Raw genomic sequence first — 20,807 nt, 5'->3', positions numbered from 1 at the left:
TTGTGCCAGGGCCGGTGCCTGGTTACAGTGATCTGTGGGGTCTGTATTTTGTACAATTAGGTTCTTAGTTTTTCTGCCATCAGATTCTTTATGTTCACTGTTATGAAAGCACATTTTCACTGCTGTGAATAGTGGCCCAACTTACCTTGTGTGTGTTTTATTCTTCCTTCCTTTTCATTAGAAAAAGTCGTTAGCACAGCTGGGCTTTAGAACAAGCCTTTATTTTCCTCTTTCTTTGCTTGTAAGTATCCTTTTGTTTGTATTAATGAAGATAAGACCGAAGATGTGTTTTCCACTTGAAATGGAAAGTGCAAGCCCTGAGATGGTATTTGCATTTATTGATCCAGGCACATCTGCTGGCATATGATGGTGTGTGATATTTTTGTCCTTACCCACCTTTGAACCAGAGAACATGGCAGATAAGCTGTCCACTATGATTGGCATATCCTGTGGAAAGGATTATTATGCACGGGATCAAATCATGTACCCTAAACTGCTTTTGCATTTTTGAAGTATGACAGAGATTTCTCTGAGTCCATATGTGATGCTGGGAATTAGTTTTAGGCTTAAATTCTTTCCTTGCTCTCTAGGTCCTACTTGTTATCTTTTTCTTTGGCCAGTTTTAGCTGCAGCCTGTGTGTATTGTGAATCTCAGTGTTCTTCAGCATGTTTAAAGTGAACTTTGGGATTGCATCATCTGGGTGCAGCAGAGCATCTCGGTAGATGGTGTAAAACTCAGGCTATTAATAGAAGAATTTGTTTTAAGATTGCATATACCAGAAATAAGACATACTGCTGAATTTGAGCAGGGTAGGAACTTTTCCAATTGCTTTTTTTAGGATCGGGCTTCAACGTTTGCCCTACAGGTGATATGGGAAGAAGCAGATTTTTCAAAAACTCGTTCAGCTTTACAAGAAACTGTATTTTCTCTTATTTCTGTTCCCACCTGATGTCAGTAAGCCCAGAGAATAGATTTGGATTTTTTTTGTCCATATGCTTCCTGAAAGCTCCGAAGGACAGCCCTGGCTTTGTCCTTAACTTTGTGCTGAACTCCGTGGCTTTCCTTAAGGTAGGTAACCATAACTTAACTAATTTGTATGCACCATATGCAGTCTTGGCTCACTTCAAAGTGTAATCAAGTCATGAACTAATTACAATACCATATTCCCAAAGAATGTAAATTTAATTTCCCTTCAAACAGAATGGAAATGTATTAAGCAGTTTCTTGATATGGGAGCTGTGGCATTCACCAACATAATGCTGATGCGTCAAACAAAAGTGAAGTTCTTAACTTCTGTGGACCGTGTGACCTTTCTCCCTGCGCATCTTCCCTTTTTATTCTTGATTTACTGACTGGATAACAACATTAAAATATTCAAGTGGAAATTAAACCGTAACTGCTGGTCTTCAGACTGGAGATCACTCTGTCTGATTGTATGTGACTTGCTTCTTCAAAGTGTTTTCAAAACTGCGCTTCCTGAGGATTTTGAATCAGGAGGAAATTGTGTTTTGAACTGAAGGCTCGTAAGGCTCAGACCTGCGCCAGATGATTTCTTTAATACATTGAAAAGTGGCTGTGCAGAAAGTTCCCTACAGGTTCTTAGCATCACTGTGCCAAAGAGTCCACATAAACTCAGTTATATAAGAACGAGTGAAGTGAAGTTGTTCATAAAACGTTTTATTACCTTCAGTCTTTGCAGCATCTTCGGAGTTTAGATAATAAACCTTCATAGAAGTTACTAGTCTTTACCCTTTCACAGAACAATGATTCACATAGGTTCAAGGCACTTATTTTATTTCTCTTAATTTTAAAGGCTGAAGAAATGTGTTGGTGTTGCCTTTCATCCGTGCCCGGATGGTTTGGTCCTGCAATGCAATCCTGTTGTTCCGTTTCTGAGATGAGGTTGTCAAAATGCAGGATTGTATACGCGTTGAACACAAATGGTATATTAAAATCAAATGTGGGTCAGCTTGCAATGAAGTATGTAATTGTTTAATTCTAAAGGAAAGAGCTTAGAGTATATCTTAGTTTATATTTTAAAGTGCTCCTTTTAGATGTTAATTCATTAATGTCAGCAGTTTATTTTTATTCATGTGACTTTTCATATGTAAGTAGTTGAAGCGGCATTATTTTAATCCTTTCTTTGGTTAGGAAGAAGAGAGAGCCTGCAGGTGGAAATCAGAATGACATACATATTGCTTCTTTCCCAAAAGGCATGGTATCTCTCTGCCATTGATATACAGAATATTAAGGTAGAAAATAAACCTCATTGCCGCACGTCAAAATACTGAAAAAATATCTGCTTGAATGATGCATGGAAAAACGTGGGTTCACTTCAGACTGAGCACACTTACAGTGGAGTTTGCCATGAGGCTGTTGTGGCCCACTGGGGTTCTGCAGGCTCTGCAAACTCTATTCCCTTGTATTCGAAGCATTTAAATGAATTGAGTGCTTGAATTAAACGAGTCTTACTTGTCGAAGGCATTTTGTAAGGCATTTTTGGGCTATTGGGTAACTGTTGCAACGCCACAGCACTGCACGGTGCTGAAATTATAGATGTGGAGGTGTGACTATCCTATAGATATGAGCTTGCTTTGACATTTTTCAAGTTGTCGGGCATAGTCCAGCAGCATCCTGGAAACAGTATAGTGTCATTTTTCCAACCAAACTTACAACATCAAAGCAAGTTAAATTCAGCTAAGCATGATGTGATAGATGCTCTGCTGTTGTGACTGCATGGCTTCTTGTGGCTTGTACTCCATAGCTGGAGTGCAAGTGGACAGGCTCGTGTCTTCCTGCAGCTATGTGAATAGATTTCTCTTTGGGGCCTTTCAGCAGCCTTGTGTAAGCGATACTTTGCAGCTTCTTCTTGTCACTCTAGTTTTTCCACAGACTTTGTCTTCAAGGGACTACCTGAGGCAGTGAAGAAAGTTTGGACTTTTGCTGAAGCTGCTAATATGGTAACTAGTCAGCTTTCTAGATGCATGTCCTTAAGCAGGTATTAAAAAAACAGTCCTGTTTTGTGGCTACTGGATTGTGCTTGCAGATGTCAAAAATCTTTGTTTATCATGTGCTGAAATTATATCCCTGAAGGTTCCTTGTATCTCTACTGCAAAGTGGAAGTTGTTGCTGATTTATTTAAATTTAAACTTGTGCCTGGTTTGATTTTCCCATTCCTTTACGTGCTTTACTCAACTTTGCTTATCTCTGTAGTGTCTCTTGGGCTATTGAGAATATAGGGGCTGGAGGATCATGTTGCTGAAAATGGAGATGTACCTGTTGTTTTCCCCTGTAGACATGGATCAGAATGGAAGGAGGCTCTAAGTCAGAGCTACAGTCAGGAAGTAAGGAAATCTGTGGTCCCTTGATATCTTTCTTGTTTGATGCTTGGGAAGTTTCTTAAGACATGTCTGCATGGGTTGCTGTGGACGAACTTGCTCTCAGAGCTAACCAGCTCCAAGATGGATCTGTGCTGTTCGTGCTGAGCCTGAGCTGTGAGTTACCTCACAGCTACAAGACTTCTGTGCTGGAGCTGGCGTGTGCAGCATGGTGCTGCTGGGCTGCACCTGTGTGTGCAGACGTGCCCAAAGGCTCCCCGTGCCACAGTTTCTCCAAGTGTAAAATGTGAGTGCTGGAGTTTGTGCCTTTCTCAAAAATGCTTGTGACAAACAGTTGAGGAGTAAGTCACTATGGGAGGAGTTTTGTGACAGTACAAGAGGGCCTTTGCTGCTAGTTTCATGGCCAAAAAATCTCTTTATTAGTACTGTTCTCCTCTTTTCATAATATTTCATAGAAAATTTTTTTCTTGCCTTAAGTTGTCATGATTGGAGTCTGCTTAAATGTGTTTGTTCCCTTAAAATAAAGGGTGGTAAAACCAAGTGCTTCTTAAATGACACAGGCTGAAAAATCTTTCTAAAGAAAAAGATAGTCTATTTTTGTTTTTTCTCTTAGAAAAACTGATTTGAGAAAGGCAGAACTTCAGCAAACAGCTCAGCCTTGAGAGTGACCTGGTGTTGGTACTTTTCAAAACCTCTCTTGCAGATGAACAAGCCAGTGAGTGTCCGAGCAGCTGGAAGGTGGAGTGTGCTGATAGAAGGAGACATAGGTGGATCTGGAGAACTCAAAAGCTTTCTGGGAAAAATACTCCAGCTTCTAAGCTGGGCTTTACCGATAGTTAAAGAGGCAGTGGAGCTGTGCTGGGAGTGCTGCAGGAGGCCGGTGTATGCTACTGAGTGACGTTTTCCTCCCACTTCTTGCTTTCTTCTAAATTCTGGGGAAGCAAAGGTGTGCAGCTGTCTGTCAACTTGTGAGCAAGGGAAGTGTGAGCAACATGAACTTTTTCAGCAAGGAATAAGGTGGTTTTGTTTGTTGTGATCTTAGCAGACACAAAAGCCTGAGGCATAGCAGAGAAAGAGCAGGACCACTACTTAGCAAGGTGGAGGGACTCCACCAGACAAGTGGCTGCCTCTTCCAGCTGAACGTTTCCTCTGCTTCCTCTGTGCTGTGCTTGTGTGTAACTGACCCTTGGATGCACTCGTGCGGTTCACTAAGCCCTGGGGATTAGCAATGGGTTTGGGAGAGCTCCACAGCTGGTGCAGATGGAGGGAGTGAGGCTCCTGGAGGGAGCTGAAGAGTGCCTTTGGCAGCAGCTGAGCGTTAGTTTGGCTGTGCATTCTCCTGAAGCCTCACTCGTAAGAAGCTCTTTGTTCCCTGCCCAATGTTTCTCTCCCTGGAAATCTGCAAGCATGCCACCGCTGCGTGCTGGCGGTCCCTCTTCTCAAAGCCAGCTCTGCCTCCGCTGAGGTTTTTATCTCTTAAGAGCCATAAATGAACTCTTAATTCTGTGACTTACGTTTGGTGGTGAAATTAACTGATTTATTCTATAAAATATATAGTACTTGCCACGCGACGTGTAAATGTGTCTGTTGAAATCTTAACCTTTGCATTTATGAAAGAGAGTATTTTTTTTGTTCCCCCCCCCTCCCACGAACAACCTCAGTACTTTATTAACAAACTGTGTGAAACGTATTGCTGGGATATGTTCAAATGCATATTTCTTGGATATAAAACTACAATTTAGTGAAATGCCAAGTGCCACTTCTCCCAGGTAACTAACATCTTGTAAATCCAATATTTGTGCTTCTGAAAGCCTAAAGAAATATCTGATGTGAGCATTTAGGCACACTCTGTTTTCTGTGGAATGCAAATCTGCATGACTTGTTGTCCTATTGGTTTTTTTCACCCTTATAACATTTTCTGTTTCTTTGTTTCTTTTGTGAAGCAGATTATGAAAATATTTATCATTACCTCTGCATTTGTCTAGAGACTGCGTTCCCATTGTACATGTGTGCCCCCATGGTATCTGAAGGACTTGGATATTTTTGTGGCAGGCTTTTTTTTTTTTTTTTTTTTTTTTTTTTTTTTTTTTTTTTGTTTATTGCCTGGCTGATTTGTAGGGAGAAAGAAAAAGAAAGAGATCATCTTGCTGCTTTTAGCAAAAAGAGTAAGATCTGCTATTAAAGCTTTTTTTTCTTTTTTGTAAGAAAAGTATTCTGTAGTAAATGTACCAGCACATTACAGAGAATTACCATAGCTGGAGCTATTATACACGTGCCTGCAACAGCAACAACAAAAAAAACCAGCTTTTTTTTTTGTCTTTTTTTCCTATTTGAAGCTTGATGTTTACTTACTTAATGAGCAAAGCAAGGCTTTGGACTCTGGTGGCTTAACAACATGTTTTTATGCAGAGTCATTGTCTGAATGAACAAGATTTTAGTCTGCCAACACGGGAAGTTTTAGCCATAGTTGCATTCCTGACTGACTCTTAGAAAAATCTGGGGAGTATCTCTGCTGCCATTCGTGCTTGTGCTGACTGCTGCTCTTCTCACTTGTAGTCACATAACTGGCTCTTGGACAATTAGGATTTGCTTGCATGCTTTCCTTATGTTAATTTTTCACGTCATGTTTTTAAGCTGTGTAAAGTAAATTTGGCAGCTGTAAGTAAGAGGAGGCAGCATCACGTGCACAGCAAGAGCTCTGCCTTCTGTAAAACATAATTTGGGCATCTCCTCGATGGTACATACCATGCATGTGAGGGCAGACTCACCTGGCTTGCAAGCAGGGCTGGTGGTAACATAGTGGCAAGAGTGCAAGTGGGTGCACAGCCATCACCGGCGTCCTCCAGGGCCATTGGGGAGCTTGGCTTGTCGGTGTGCCAGCAGTGCGCTCGCTGCAGGGAGAAGAGGGTAAAATCTGTTTGGTGGGGAAGGGGCTGCTGGAAGCAAAGTGAATTAAGAGGGCTGTAAAAAACTGATAAAGATACGACTGTCTGTTTTTATATTCTGCCACATAACATGGGTTTAAATGAATTTCTCTATAATTTGTCTTCAAATACCGACATTTAACTCTTAGGCTGTATAAATGAACTGGCTTTTTCTAGAGTAAAATTCATGCCCTGCGTCCAGGCTAATATGTTCACCTACTATAAACATTACTGCCTATGGTTACAACCGGAATAAAAAATTCCTTTTATATACATCATAGCTGGCAGAGACTCCTGAGACCACCACAAATCACTTCAGCCTTTTGGTGCTCTTTGACGAAATGAACTGAAATGTAAAATAGCCCAAGCTTCAGGCAGGCTGACTCTGGAAAGCAATTAGCTTGTTTAGACCATTGTTTGTATCCTCTTCTATTTCCAGATGCTGAGCAAATGTGGGCTAGGAACTCTCCTGACTGATCTAACACTGGGCTTTAAAACCCAACCATTCCTTCCTTCCTAAAAGGTTTTGCTTATTCTCTGTGTAGCCTTTCATTTAAAACAAAGCAAAGCAAGCAAGAAAATCCTGGCAAGTGTCCCCTTCCCCCAAAAGAGGGAGGAGGAAAAAAAAAAAAAAAAAAGCCTGAAAAAAAAATCCAAGCAGGGTCATAACAGGGAATAACAAAGCAGTGAGTTATTTATGCAGCCATGATTGGCAAAAATGATTGCAACATGAATTTGCCCAGAAGCAATGATTAGATCATAAAAATGTTAAGGAAATCTGTAACTCAACACCATTTTATAGATTGAAGAAGTTTTTGTTCCCTACCTTAATTGCAGTGACTTGTTATTAAAGTATTTATTCAGAGTAATCTCTTTGGACAGCGAGCCCTTATCCCATCTGCATGCAAAATTAAAAGTGAGGGGGGAGAAGAGGGAGCATAAATGGTTTACCATGCTACATGAGCAAGGGAGGGAATTACACAATGACAGGTGAAGAGCAGATTTATCTCCTGTTGGAATTTCAATGCTGCAAGCGAGACAGGACACTGTTGCTTGCTAATATCCTTGCAAACACCATAGTTGCTGCTTCTCCAGATTACTGTCCAAAAATCATTGCTGGGCTCTAAAAGGCCTGTAGCGCTGCATCTGCGGCTCTGGGTTTTTGAGCGGTTGGTGCTCAAGCAAAGAGATTGGATTTGGGTATGTGGGCTTGTGAATCTATGTCTCTGCTTAAAAATGGACTATTTACTTACTTGGCTGGCTATTTATTTATTTATAAATAAACATTGGTAGTGTCTGGCTTTGCTGAATACAAATCAGAGGGTTGTAATTGTTCCAGCTGAAACAATGTCATCACCTGCCTCCTGCTGTCCCTTTTCCAATGATAAAAGAATTTGGTACAATTCTTCTCTTTCCATTCTGAATAGAAAGAAGGTTGTACTTGAACATTCATCTCTAGACAGATTTATCATCATTAGGCAGTACTCAAACACACAATATCTGTTTTTAAATTGAAGTGTTATGGATCTAAATCGGATTTACGCAGGGAGAGTTGGCTTATGTTTGTGTCTAACTATTCACCAAAGAGTGTTTTTTCCTTAACTTCTGATGTCTCACCTATGCAGCAGCAGTACAGAGAATGCCAGGAACTTTTGAGCCTGTATCAGAAGTACCTAGCTGAGCAGCAGGAACAACTGTCGCTCTCCCTCTCTCAGCTCAGTGCTGCCAAGGAAAAGGAGCAGAAGGTAAGATTCTTTTTTTCCATGTCACTTTTTTATGACATCTCCACAACATTTTTTCTCTTTTCCTAGAACTAAAACTGAATTGTGTTGTCGTGTATTGTTCAGTGCTGATAACTGTTCTGTGATTGGTTTCCCATGGCCTTCCCTTAATGCGTGGATTGCAGGAAGACAAAAAAGGAAGCAAGTTTTGGATCAATGAAATGGGTGAAGTTAATTGACCGTGTTGTAATGCAGTAGAAACCATTGGAATGCATGCTTTTGCTGAGGAAAAAGATGCTCCCCTGTTTTCTTCCCTTCTGTTTCTTAAGCAGTGAAATAATTGCAGTCACTATAGATACAGCCTTTTAAATTTTCACTGTAGCTTTTGATGACTGAAAAGGAGATTACAGATGATGTGTTTGGTCAATAAGAACTTTCTCAAGCCTGTAAGGCAGCCCATCTGATTTGAGCTGTTTATAGAAGACCCATAATTATATATGCCGTTTAAAACCAGAAAACATTGACTGGAGATACGACGTGTTAAATTAAGTGGTAAAATGGTTCTCAGATGTATATGCACAAAGACTTGAAAACATGGTTGCCTGAGAGGTTTTTTTTTCTGATAACTAGGTACTTGATTTGTATCCCTGCTGATAGCAGATGATGCCCTGGAAATTAAAGCAATTTATGCAATCTCTACCTGATGCTTTTAGTCGCTGTTGTCTTTCAGTAGTTTCCATCAGTGCATCTCCATTCAGAGTCTATCCTACCTAAAACAGACCATGCCTGTTTATGATTTGTATGCTTGAATCTTTCTTTTCCTGATGAGTGTTACAGACTTCTACCATGGCTGGAGGTGAAGACACCAGCATAGCATTCAGAAGGTGGCCTGACTCTGTCCTCTCTGTAGTACCTGCTAACAGAATTGCACAGGCAGATCCTACTGCTCAGAAGCCCATGGAGGCAGAACTACAATTTTAATTCTGTTCAGGAGGTAGCAGTACTGTCTTCGTTGGCAGCAGGAATTGTGCTTTATGCGTTTTTAAAAAATATGTTGCTGTTTGTCAGGCTTCTAGCTTTTACAAGCATTTTGTTCCCATTCTTTTGTATGTTTGTCTGCTATCCATTTTGTGATGTTTTTGAGCTGAAAATAAGGGTCTTTATTTTCTCTGAGAATGAACGGTGCTCGTGTTCCTCTCTGTGATACACAGCTCCCTGGGTTTCCTGATGGAGAGCCACCCAGAAGAGCCCATGCAGTCTTGGCAGCTGATTTTGGGGTGATGCTGTTACTTCCCTGGGATTGGATTCTGCTAGAAATCTTTCACCTTTAGCCTTTCATCTTAAAATACGTGTGACTTGTACTAGGCATGCATGCTACAAAGGTATACGGTCTAATCCCACGGAAGTACTAATGTTTAGATGTATATAGCAGGAAGCCTTCAGCCTATTAACTGTCAAATCAACATCTGAAGTACAGCAATCCATGTTTGTCTCTCCTTTTTCTGTCTTCCTAAGTGCTGTCAGTGTATACACAGACTTCTCTGAGCTTGTTTTCTGACTTCATGTGCAAGTTCTATCAAGCTAATCTTCGATCCCATTATTTCTTTTCTTTATACTTGCAGATACTTTTGTCCACAAATGCAAATTCATATATTATTTCTAGGTTTGTCTTGACATTTCATTTACGGTTACCGAGTCTACAGTTCCAGGCTAACTGGTCTGAAATTACTGTAGCCCTCTTGCTTTGTGCAAAGCTTTGTAGGCATAGATAGAAATTGTCAAAACATGCTTCAACCAGCCTGTCTTACAGCTTGCAAAATATTTCTAATCTTTCTAGCTTTCCTTTTCAAATTTATCTTCTATGTAATCCTGGTGGACATGGAGTTTATTTCTTCAGTATATGTTGCTTTGGTATTTGTTGCATTTTTCTTTTTTTTTTCTTCTTTTAGACAGATACTTCATGCTGTTTCTCTTCACAGCTCAAATGTGGAGAGATTCACAGTCCTGCTTCACGGCTTCAGTTGTTTCCTTTGCATGGTCCTTTACATCATAGCTATCAAAACCAAACCTGGTAGGCTGGTGTTTGGATGACTGTACTATTTACATACAATTTTTTGGTTCTGTCTTTTGTCAGTTGTCTTAACTGAACTGTGAATTCTTAGGATCATTGTTGGTCTCTCTTTGTTCTGTTTGAGTGTTGTCTTAACTGTAGTTTAGGTGAGCACAGGGTTTGCATTTAGGTGTCCTGCCTCATGGGAGAATGTCACAGGAACACAGCATACAGGGATTTCAGGGAGGTAAAAAATGGGGAGAAGACCCCAAGAACTTTCAATTTACTCCAAGTGCTGCTCACTGCAGCTCTCTTTGCCCTGCTGAAGCTTTTATGCTCTCAATATTATTTATTTTAAGCTAAAGTTTGAGAAGGTCCATCTTGTTTATGCAAAAGGAAGCCTTCCTGAGCTTGAATCCTTGACCATGGGGAATCTTTTCCCTGTTTGTTTTGACTGAGCCAAGGAAATCTTGGCTGTTGTCTAGCTTTAAATCAATGGATGCTAGCTTGCTACCTAGCTTTCACTACTTTGAACTGTCTAGGAGAGGTAATCAACATTTTCTATTTCGGGTCGATGTTACAGGGGCACCTGCGTCTCAGAGCAAGATGTTGCTCTGATTTTTCCAGTGTCTTGCAGAAAGATGGGACTGCATGGTTATACTGTGTACCGAAGCACCTCTTTGTTCTGCCTGTTATGTTTCTGTTCATTTCCCCCTTTTTCTACTTGTTTGTTTTAATTCATTCCTAATGCTACATGTGTATCTATCTGGTCATCGCTTGCTTTTTGCCTCTCTGACTCCCTTGTTCTTTCTGTTCAATAATGCTGACCAAGAGCTGTCCCTTTCCCTAGCTTTAGGTAGGAATTTGAAAGCATTTCTTTTTGGTGTTTAGATGCTTGGCTTCGATGTTGCAATAAGGCAGTTAACAAGACAGGAGGACTGCAGTGTTACCGAACTGCTGTGGCATTGTTGCAGAAAGATGGGATCGTATGGGAGGGAAGTGATTGCTGTAGCTCTGCACACGTGGCTGAAATGCAGTCCTAGTTCCTAGCTGGATTGAACTAATGCAGCCACTTTGGTGTTCGCTTTTGCTTTTGTCTGTTTTAGCATCACATAAAGGTAACAATTATTCTGAAAGCACGTTTTCCTCTGAGCTGATATTGCTTCTCAAAATTTAAAGAAGTATTCTGGTAGTAGTGAAATAAAAATGTGGGGAAAATGGTGGTGAGATGATTTAAGACAGACTCTCGTGAAGTCAATAATCAGTAACTGGAACATGGGGCTTCCTTTTTTTGTGAGATAAAGTTAATTCCATTTGAAAAGATACTTAAGGTGACATGAATTGAATTATTCAAACTGGCCTTCTCAGCATTAACTCTAGGTTAATATCTCATGATGCCTCTGGTTTCATTATAGGAGTTTTAAGTACATAACTTTTTATAATAAATTCAATACCTAGAAGCTGAACTGAAATTGGTTTACCTTCTACCAACCCATAAAAAGAAGCATTAATTGCAAAGTGAATATTGAAGTGGTTACTAAAGTTGACTCATACAGATTCAAAGAGATAGCTCTTGTGTAAGGAAAGTGAAGAGCTCTACTGAACAACAGGCTTCTGCCCCAAAGTTAATAGAAGATACCATACATAATAAAATGCAGTTAAATCTCTTCTGTCAAGAGTGATTTTTAGCTGTTCTTTCTGTAGCTCTCAACTGTTCCATCTTTGCCATTTTCAGAAGCTTTATGTGGAGATGAAAAGAGAATTGTCCTTGTTCTAGGTTATCAGGCCTGACTTACTTGTACAGTTGCTGCTGCACTGCCATCTCAAATCATGGCAATAATCCAGTTTACTTTGGCAAGTTTCTGGCTGGTGTAGGTGTTCTGCAGCATTGGCAGGATTTGATTCATAAGGGTTGGGCAGGAGTTTGAGTTTTTACAGGACCCAAATTCTGGAGCTACTTTGCCTGAAAGAAGAATAATATCTGTTGTCTCAGCATTGCCTATTAATCTTTGAATTTACTAGTACAGCTGGCAGCTTTTGTTTCTTATTTGTAGAAGATTATCAACACATCTGCTAACTTCCTAGATTTACACAGATTCTTGTTGAATGTGTTTCAAGTTGCAGTTCTTCCTCTTGTATGTAGAAATGTAATAGGTGTGGAGTGTGATTGTAGACGGAATGGTGTATCAGCAGTGCATTTTTGATGGGATATTTGTTCTTTCCCCTTCCCATATACACTATTGTCTGTCTCCTGGTTAGTGTTCGTATTTCGGTAATGCCAGGGGCCCTTGTCAGGAAGGGGGTACTATTGTGTACTAAGCACAGTGCCAGCAGCATACAGAAAATTATGCTCTGTGCTGGGAAAATTGTAAAACGTAAAGATGGCTAGCTTTTGGGGAGGAGTCTATATTTTTGATACTGTTTTTTTTTTAATAATGTTTTTCCTTCTTATGAGTCACTTTTTCATCCTAAACACTGTTTACACAATTAGAGTGTCATTTCACAGTTAACTCCAAAGGAAGTCTTGCATTCTTTTCATGTCTGTGACTAAAATTCATGTCCATATCATTGCCATTTTTTGCCTTAATAAGGGCAATTATGTACTAAAGCTTCAAATATTAGTTCTGTGTTTTCTTTTGATAAGAATATTGAAAAAAGCAATCTTCAGAAGCCTTTCTGATTGTGCCCAGACTTCTCCATTCCTCTTCCTTCAGTGTGGGTCACCTCTAAATACAATCTTTGTTCCCTGAAAGAAAAAAATCCCACATATGCAAAGGGTTTTGAGTGTTATAAGGTAAACCTGCATGATAGAATTTACTTTGTCTGTTTACCCAGCTGCGCAGGAACAATGGATGAGCCTATCTGAAATATACTTGAGAACTGGGATAATAAATAAAGAATTAATTTGACTGTGAACGCAAGGGTATTGGAATAATTTTAGGAGGCCAGACGAAGAGAAAGTTTAGCGTGAGTAAATATTGGGAGTAGCCTTGCCTTACCTGTGTTACTTTTGGCAAATCCTCTGATCACTTTCTGTACCTCTTCTATCCATGAAAGGGAGATAATGCTTTTTATCCTCATCCTGTTTTCTGCAGTGAACATTAAGGTTTGGGAGCTTCTTCATGTGTGTTCTAAGTGCTTAGTGATATTTCAGATTTAGAATCTGGAACAGGATACCATGTATAAGGAAAAAAGTCATGTATTTTCTTTTCACCTATAGGTTACGAAGTCCTACTGGATTTACCTGTCTGGGTTAAAAACGTGCTAACACCCGACAGAAATGCAGATGAACATAAATATTTAAACTAAAAGAAAACATAAATATTTAAACTAAAAGGAAACATCAATACTGAAATATCTGTTTATTGCTAACATTGACAGTATAACTACATCTGCACACAATCCCCTGGAAAGCCATGCTATAATAGGACCATGGGGCACTGAAAAAGCCCTGTCTGCTGGCATGCTGTGAATGATGCTGCATTAGTAAGTGATTTACTCTCAGCTCACTGCTTAAGTGAGGTCTGAGCTTGAGATCTACATCACTCTCTCTTTGCTATTCTTCTGTTGTCTTTAGTCAAGCTTGTCTCTAGTCTCTTGATTTTTTGATCTTCTTCTACTTTGAAGACTCTTCTTTCAGTTTCATATACCTCCTATGGAAATCTTCTCCTTAGGTGGACATTCATATCAGCTATGTATTTTTCTGCTGAAGGATAAATCTGGAAAGAAGGCAATGCCTTCCTTTCTAGCAAAACATTCTCTTGACCTCATAAGTTTTTGCTCATATTGCAGCTGTTGTCAGATGAGAAGTTCCTTCTCTGTCACTTGAGGACCTCCTGTCCTTGAGGACACTTCTGAAACTTAGATATAACAGTTTCTTCACTTTATCCCCCACTGTGGTTCTTGGGAGAGAGTTTTACGACCGTGCTCATCAGCATCTGCTGCATCTCCTTTTTAAGTGTGGGTGAAGCTTTGTCAATGAAAGCTAGAATGTTATTTTCAGTCACAAATATTGTAATATGCTGCACATCTTGAGGAAACTATCTCCTGTTTTGCCCTTTGCTTTGTGGAGTTAGCTATACATGTTCTTACCACTGTCAAGCAAATGTGCCAGCCGCCTAGCAGTATGCTGGTACGTTTATTAGCGTAGTCCGTTTGACCTATGTAGATGCCTTTGATTCTGCTGTCTTTGTATTTTTTTGAATGTTGAGATTGCCAACTGGTTGCTCATGTGCATCCAACTTCCCTGATTCTCCAGTTTCAGGTAGTCAATAAAACATGTTTTTTGCATGTCTCCAAGCATGCCAAGTCCTGTATGTTATGATTAACATTACGTTACATTCCTGAGTTTCCCAGCTTCCTGAAAACTAGTATTGGAGACATTCAGGTGGATTTGGACAAGATGACTTGCAGAGTTCCCTTACAGACAGAATTCTTGTATAGTTCCACTCTGTTCTCACTTATTCATTCCTCTTTAAGAAAGATCCTCAGGTGAAAACCTGTTTTAGTATGAAGAGAAAGTGCTTCTGAGCTAGTAGCAGTAGTTCTACAACTGGGCCTTTATTTCTTAATATGGAAATTATTAGAGTTACTGTAAACTCATCTGGGACTACACAACCTAGATAACTTTATTCAGAAGTTTGTAATAGTGATTATAATGTAGGTTACACAAAGGAATACCTCCTATTTGTTTCCATGGAAGCTACAGAGAACACAAAAACACTATTTGGTACAAAAAATTCTCATCTACAAAATACTATTTTTTCAACACAGTCACCACCTATGCTTTTTCGCCAGGGATGAGCGTGAGCCTGCACACCATGCTTATAATAGTCTGCATCATTGGGAGTGATGCACTGTTTCACAGGTGCTATGATGATGTTGTTCCTAGGAAAACGTTGCCCACACTGTCTATCTTTCACTTGCCTGAATGGATGGAAGTCAGAAGACCAGAGAGCTGACACGTCTCATCACCGTTAATGATTTGATCCAGAAAACTGTCACCTTCAGCCTCATGTTGGTTCAATAGCTCCTGTTAAACTTACATATGGTTGTTCTTTTTGTTCCTGTGTGAACATTTATGTAGTGCAAAGTTGACAGTATTCCAACACTGCACTTCCGTGTCAGTCCATTTTGTTGGACCATCCCTCTGCTGTGATCTGTCCCATGGCAACAAAACATAATGGAATATTGGCTGGAACATTCAATCTCTGTTGCCATACTGCCAACATAATGAAATATGAGGCATTACTTTCAGAGCAGACCTCTTGTATTGAAAGAGACATTGGTTGCCATCTTTTGCCTGCAAAGCACAATTTTTTTTGTGAGTTGATCAGGTTATTTAATTAGAAAAGACTTTGTTTAAGGAAGGCCAGGTGATTATCTATCCAGAGCACTCAAGGTAGGTCTTCATAGACAGAAAGATTTTTCATGAGAGCCATGGCTGTAATTTTCTTTCAGCTGAGGAGGTGGAAATTTGTTATCTGTCTGTACCAGGTTGATTGCCTGCAGAAATATCTCTTTAAGTTAGTTCCCTAGGATCTAGCTTGAGTTTTTCATTTTGAGCTACAAGAAGTTCAAACTGAAATTTGTCTGATGCACAGCTTGCCATTTGAAATTTACAAAGACTCCACTGGACTCTCCTCCTTGGATTCTACCCACTATGGGACAAATTTTGAATTCTTGAGACAGATCATATGTCTGCGTAAGCTGAATATATCTGATGTGGTGTCATCTCCAAATGTGCATCTGTGGCAAGCTTAATGCAAGATTGCATGCATCGTGCATGTGTTTATGGTTTAGAACAGTCTGATCTCTGATCCAATTAATGCACTAAATTTTATTTCAAAACAGTTTTTTCATTCTCATCTATTAAGGTGATGCCAGTAATGTCTGAAATGCTCAACAGTCAGGTTTATTGTAATGTGTGTTTCTTTTCAGAGTTTGGAATGTATGCGGAAAAAGACAAGCAGACTACATTGCTGTTGTTGACTAATGATGGTTCATGAGCACAGACAGAGATAAATTACTTTTTTTTTTGTCTGTGCAGGAAGGTTGACAGTCTGAAACTTATGTAATGGCTAGCCACGCAGGTGCTTGGTTTCTTAGTGTGGCAGAGCCACTTCCTAGAACTTGAAGTAGGAGAAATAAGTTATACTCTCTGACTTATCTCTGAGGTCTAGATTACCATGAGATTGAAATAAAGTCATTTCTAATCAGTCCACAATAGCTAAATTTGATTCCATGCTGCGTCTTTCCCCATCTGTTCCCCTCTCCTTAAGCAGCAGTATCCTGTTGGCTGGAAAAGGACAAGCAAACTTGCAGAATGACTTCTGTTTTCCAACATGCAACCTCAAAAACTCTTCTTTATTTTTAGAGTCGTGTCATGAATAACAGTACCTTAGTTGAAGGCTGTCAGCTTACAGTACATCTGATGAATGTCTCTGTTCTCAAACTTGAGATGGAGGACTTTTCGCCATGATGTGAGGACCTTAGCGGCTTTTCCAGGCTAAGTCAAGAACACGCTCTTGCAAGCTAACGTTACTTCTAAGTCTCAGCAGAAATGCTTTTACTTGCTGTCATGCCAAGAAGGCCGTATGAATCAGGAGGCGTTCATATTCATGGTTGCAAAACTAAATTAAATGAACTTGGTTGACTGCAAGGGTAGAGTAACCTGTGAGCTCTTCTAAATTTCAGGTGGTAGCTGTGGAGAATGCTTCTCTTCCTGAGATCCATATCTTCATAACATAAACCTTTATTTCCATGGTGCTCCACTGCTACTGCAACTTCTTGGCACAAATCTTCCTTGGATATTTGTCATTCAATGCTCATTCAGTTGAGCACTCTGTGATTTGGAAGTTGTGGTTTGCGGGTAGCTGTTAGTGCCCTCACAATGTCCCTACATATATTTACATGTGGAGTTGAAGGAGACAGCTCAGTTACTTTTGTCTGTAACTTTTGAGTTAAGTGTGTGTACTCTGCATTTGAGACCCTAGAGCCTTTGTGGTTGAGAGGAAAAGAAGACCTGGGCTGCACAGCGCTGTTGACTTGGCTGCATTCATGTACACATGGAAGAGCCTGCTTGTGTACCTTACCAGCACTGCTACTGCAAAAACCTTCCTGTTCTCTGTGCCTGGGAGCATGCCAAAACATCATGTGAATGTGTATGCAAACTGGTTGACTTGTAAATAACTTGTTTCTCAAACCAGTATGTGGCACCTGATGAAGACACAAACCTATGACTGAAGCCTCAGCACAAGTTCAACATTCATACTTCACTTGATAAACCTGTAGGCAGGCTTTGAGTAGTGTACCATCTATGGCTGTGAAACTGCATTAATTTCTATTTTTTCTAAATCTTAACAAAGAAAAAAGTGCCAGTTTGAATTGTTTGTTGTTTGTTGTTTTTGTTGTTGTTGTTGTTGTTTTGTTTGTTTTGTATAAATTTTCTGACACGTCAACATTCTAATTCACTCACAGACAGTAGCTTTTTGCAATGTTATCTTTGGCCCTTTTTCTACTTTCTGAAGCTTTTGGTAAAATCAGAGCCAGTGATACCTCTAGTGTAAGTCTCTTTTAGTTGAAGGAATGATAGAGAATGGTCATTAAATATTTAGGCCTTTGTGTTTTTTCTTTTAGTCATGGGACTGTCAATAAAGGGACGTGAGATGTTTTGATTAATATTTTTCATTAGTTTTGCTGACCATAAGAATTCTGCATACAGGTGAGACTGGGACTGCTGCTGTGGTCTACCAAGTTGCTGAGGGCTGGCAAGCTCTTGAATTGGTGTCTAATTCTGTTCTGTGGCATCTCTTGCCATTGGGTTTTTTAATTACTGTCTGGCTTAGTTTCATGCTCTTTGTATAGCATATGATGCCCACTACTTGTTAGAGCATGTAAGCTCAGCGCATTTAAAATGTATGAGTTGGAGATACCATAAGGAGAGCTCAGCTATTTTGGGACTTCTCTGTACATAAGTTAATTTGTGTAATAAGGCAGCCTTTCTGATTGCTGTGCTAGGGAGAACGAGTGCTTAATGTGGGGAGAACCCTCCAATGCTGTATGACACAGGGCAGATACACATATTGTATGATTCCCTTCACGGGCGTGTTTATTCATCAGAGATAAAAGGGATCACATAATCTGAAATGAAGAGTCGGCAGTTCTGCAAGTAAAACATGAGGAGAAAACACCGGAGCCTTCTATTAGCTAGACACACATCTATGCATTCTTATCAGCTGCTTTTTAAGCATTAATTCTATTCTAATGGCTTAACCAAAGTGCTATCATTGTGACAACAGGCTTATTTATAGCTCTGGAAGTAAGTGTAGAGGAGCACAGAAAATTTGTTTTTGGTACCTTGTTACTCAGGCTAAGTAACTCAGTGAACGCCAATATATTAGAAAGTTAATTCTTGAAACGTTCTTTGTACCACTGTGTGCAACAGCCTCAGAAAGACTTGGGTCCTTCTGCAGAACACAAGGGTGAAGATGAGAGACGCTTGCAGAAGATGACTTGAATTCTACTGATGATTCAGGTTAAATCTCGGTATCTTGATCTGAAATACTCATTAGTGGTTCAAATATCAAGATACTCCTTTTACTGACATTAAGAGTATTATGAAAATGTTTTGAAATGTCAGAAGCATTGTAAAATGGCGAGCAGGTTGTTTTGTTAAAAAAAAAAAAAAGTGAACGCAAAGCTAGCCTAAAAACCTGTCCTTATCCAGTAGGTGTCCTGGTGAAATCAACACATTTCATTTCCAGCACTGTTAATACAGCGTTTTGTATTATTGGTCCATGAACAGGAGGGTTTGAGGCACCTGAGTTGAGATCTAAAGGGAGATGTCCCAGACCCCATGCTAGATGAGTCGCTTCAAAGTGATAGGGACAGAAAATGGACTATGCTACTGTCTTCTGAGAGCAAGTGAGGTTCAGTTGTTTGGGCAGGCAGATGTTGTATGAAGCTGGAAACGTCTTGCTATCCGTGCTAACAGATATGAGCCACAGTAAGCTTGAGGCATTGCTGGTATGGTGTCACAGGCCCTTTGGGGCTGGAGGCCACTTTCCTCGTGGTGCCTGCACAAAGCCAAGTCAGGAGCCACAGCTGTAATAGCACGATCATGTGCCGAGGAAACTTCTTTCTTTGGTGGTCCTATTCACGTAAGAAAGATTTAGATACCCCTAACAGAAAGCTGTTCCTCCCAGAAACTTCTTGCAGTTACGGTTTTTACATGTATTTATCCCTTTTCACAAAGGGGCAATTAAACTCCCATAAGTCTGCCAAATTTATTACATTCTGTCTGCCTAAATATTTCCTGTCATTTCAGTTGAATGTGGCATTTTCCGGTTCTTTTTATCTTACAACTGCTTAACTGTCACACGTTCTCTCTGAGCTGGCTAAATGTCAAGGGTGGAATAAATTATTATTCACATACTGTTATTTGTACAACTGTAGTATTTGGGTTGGGGACCAATATTCTCTTTTCCTAGGTAGGCATAGCACAGACCCGAATCTGAGTGATGGTCAGCATTCAAAAGAAATCACAATGCCAGCATGTTGAAGCCTTTTTTTATGGTTTGGAGATGAAAGCTGCTTTAAAGATAAATGCAGGATGATTATATTATTACTTACTGATATATATTTCTTGCATAAATTTGAATTTCTATTTACATTGCTTTCCGAAAATGCCATTGTTAATAGAGTTCTGACATCTTATTTCCCTTATTGCTGTCTTGGTAGCATTTTATTTCTGATGTTTTAATAACTCACTGTAGACTGAAAGGATAAAATGGAGGGAATTGACTGAAGTAATTAGACCCTGATTTGTCTGGCTGTCCAGCACCTGACAAACATGTCTTTGACATAAACAGAATGAAACATTTTTGCCATTAGCCACTTACAAATAGCTATTTTGGCAGGGCTTTGAAACTATTGAATTCTCAGGCCATATTGTGCTGGGTAAGGCTGAGACACCAATTCAGGCTTTTTCTTTTGCCATTGCAACTCCTCCTTCCTGTCTGTGTTGAAGGAGAGTCATATTTAGTAGCTTCACAAAAACTCAAAGGCAGTTAGTGTAGTTATCACCCTAACGAACTGAGTATTTCTGAGAAAGTGGAAATGTTCCCATTTCAATTTCTGTTTAATGACACACTTGAGTATGGGATCTGAAATGTCAGTCTTTGTATTTTCAAACCTGTAGAAACTTGAATAAAGCTTATACATAAGAGCAATCAACTCTAATAGCAGTAGGCTAAATATCGGTTTCTGAAAATAAATTTTATATGAATCTATTCTCCAGACAATTTGACTTTTAAATGTTTAAAAATGTGACATCTTTATATAAGTGAGTTCAAATTGAGGCAGGAGCTATAAAAACTTGAAGTTTCCATGCATCACCTACTTTTCAGTATCACCTGTTAAACAGCACAACTAAGTACAATGTAGGCTTTACTACTTTCCATTGCAATAATTTACTGCCCTCCTGACCTATAAACAGATAACCATTACCATGACTTGATACTGTTAGATGTTTGGATACATTCTCAAAGGTAATTCATGGTTTTAAATATTGTATGTGTGAAAGGTTTTATAACCAAGCATTTGGAAAACGGCAGCATTACATTTCCTTGAGCAGTGTTCTGGGAGTAATGATTTGTCACCGTGGCCTTGTTACAAGGCTTCCTGAGCAAACGTCCTCTCCTTTCACCTCTTCCTGCAATGCTCCATCCTTGTATAAGGACCACTGAAAAATTCATTAAGCACCGTTCTCTT

General features: G+C 39.7%; 1 protein-coding gene across 2 annotated transcripts in view; it reads left to right on the top strand.

The window, feature by feature from the left end:
* Positions 1-20,807, top strand: part of KIAA1328 (KIAA1328 ortholog) — a 180,347-nt gene that overhangs the window by 65,937 nt on the left and 93,603 nt on the right. For both annotated transcript variants that reach the window (XM_048932498.1, XM_048932497.1), the window contains exon 6: positions 7,881-8,008. In XM_048932498.1, the coding sequence (XP_048788455.1) occupies positions 7,881-8,008 (128 nt within the window). The remainder of the gene's footprint in view (positions 1-7,880; positions 8,009-20,807) is intronic.

The sequence above is a fragment of the Lagopus muta genome, chromosome Z (genome assembly GCF_023343835.1).
Source record: "Lagopus muta isolate bLagMut1 chromosome Z, bLagMut1 primary, whole genome shotgun sequence".
In the NCBI taxonomy this organism is placed as follows: domain Eukaryota; kingdom Metazoa; phylum Chordata; class Aves; order Galliformes; family Phasianidae; genus Lagopus; species Lagopus muta.
Note: the sequence above shows the minus strand (reverse complement) of the source record. Positions and strands in the feature narration are given on the sequence as shown.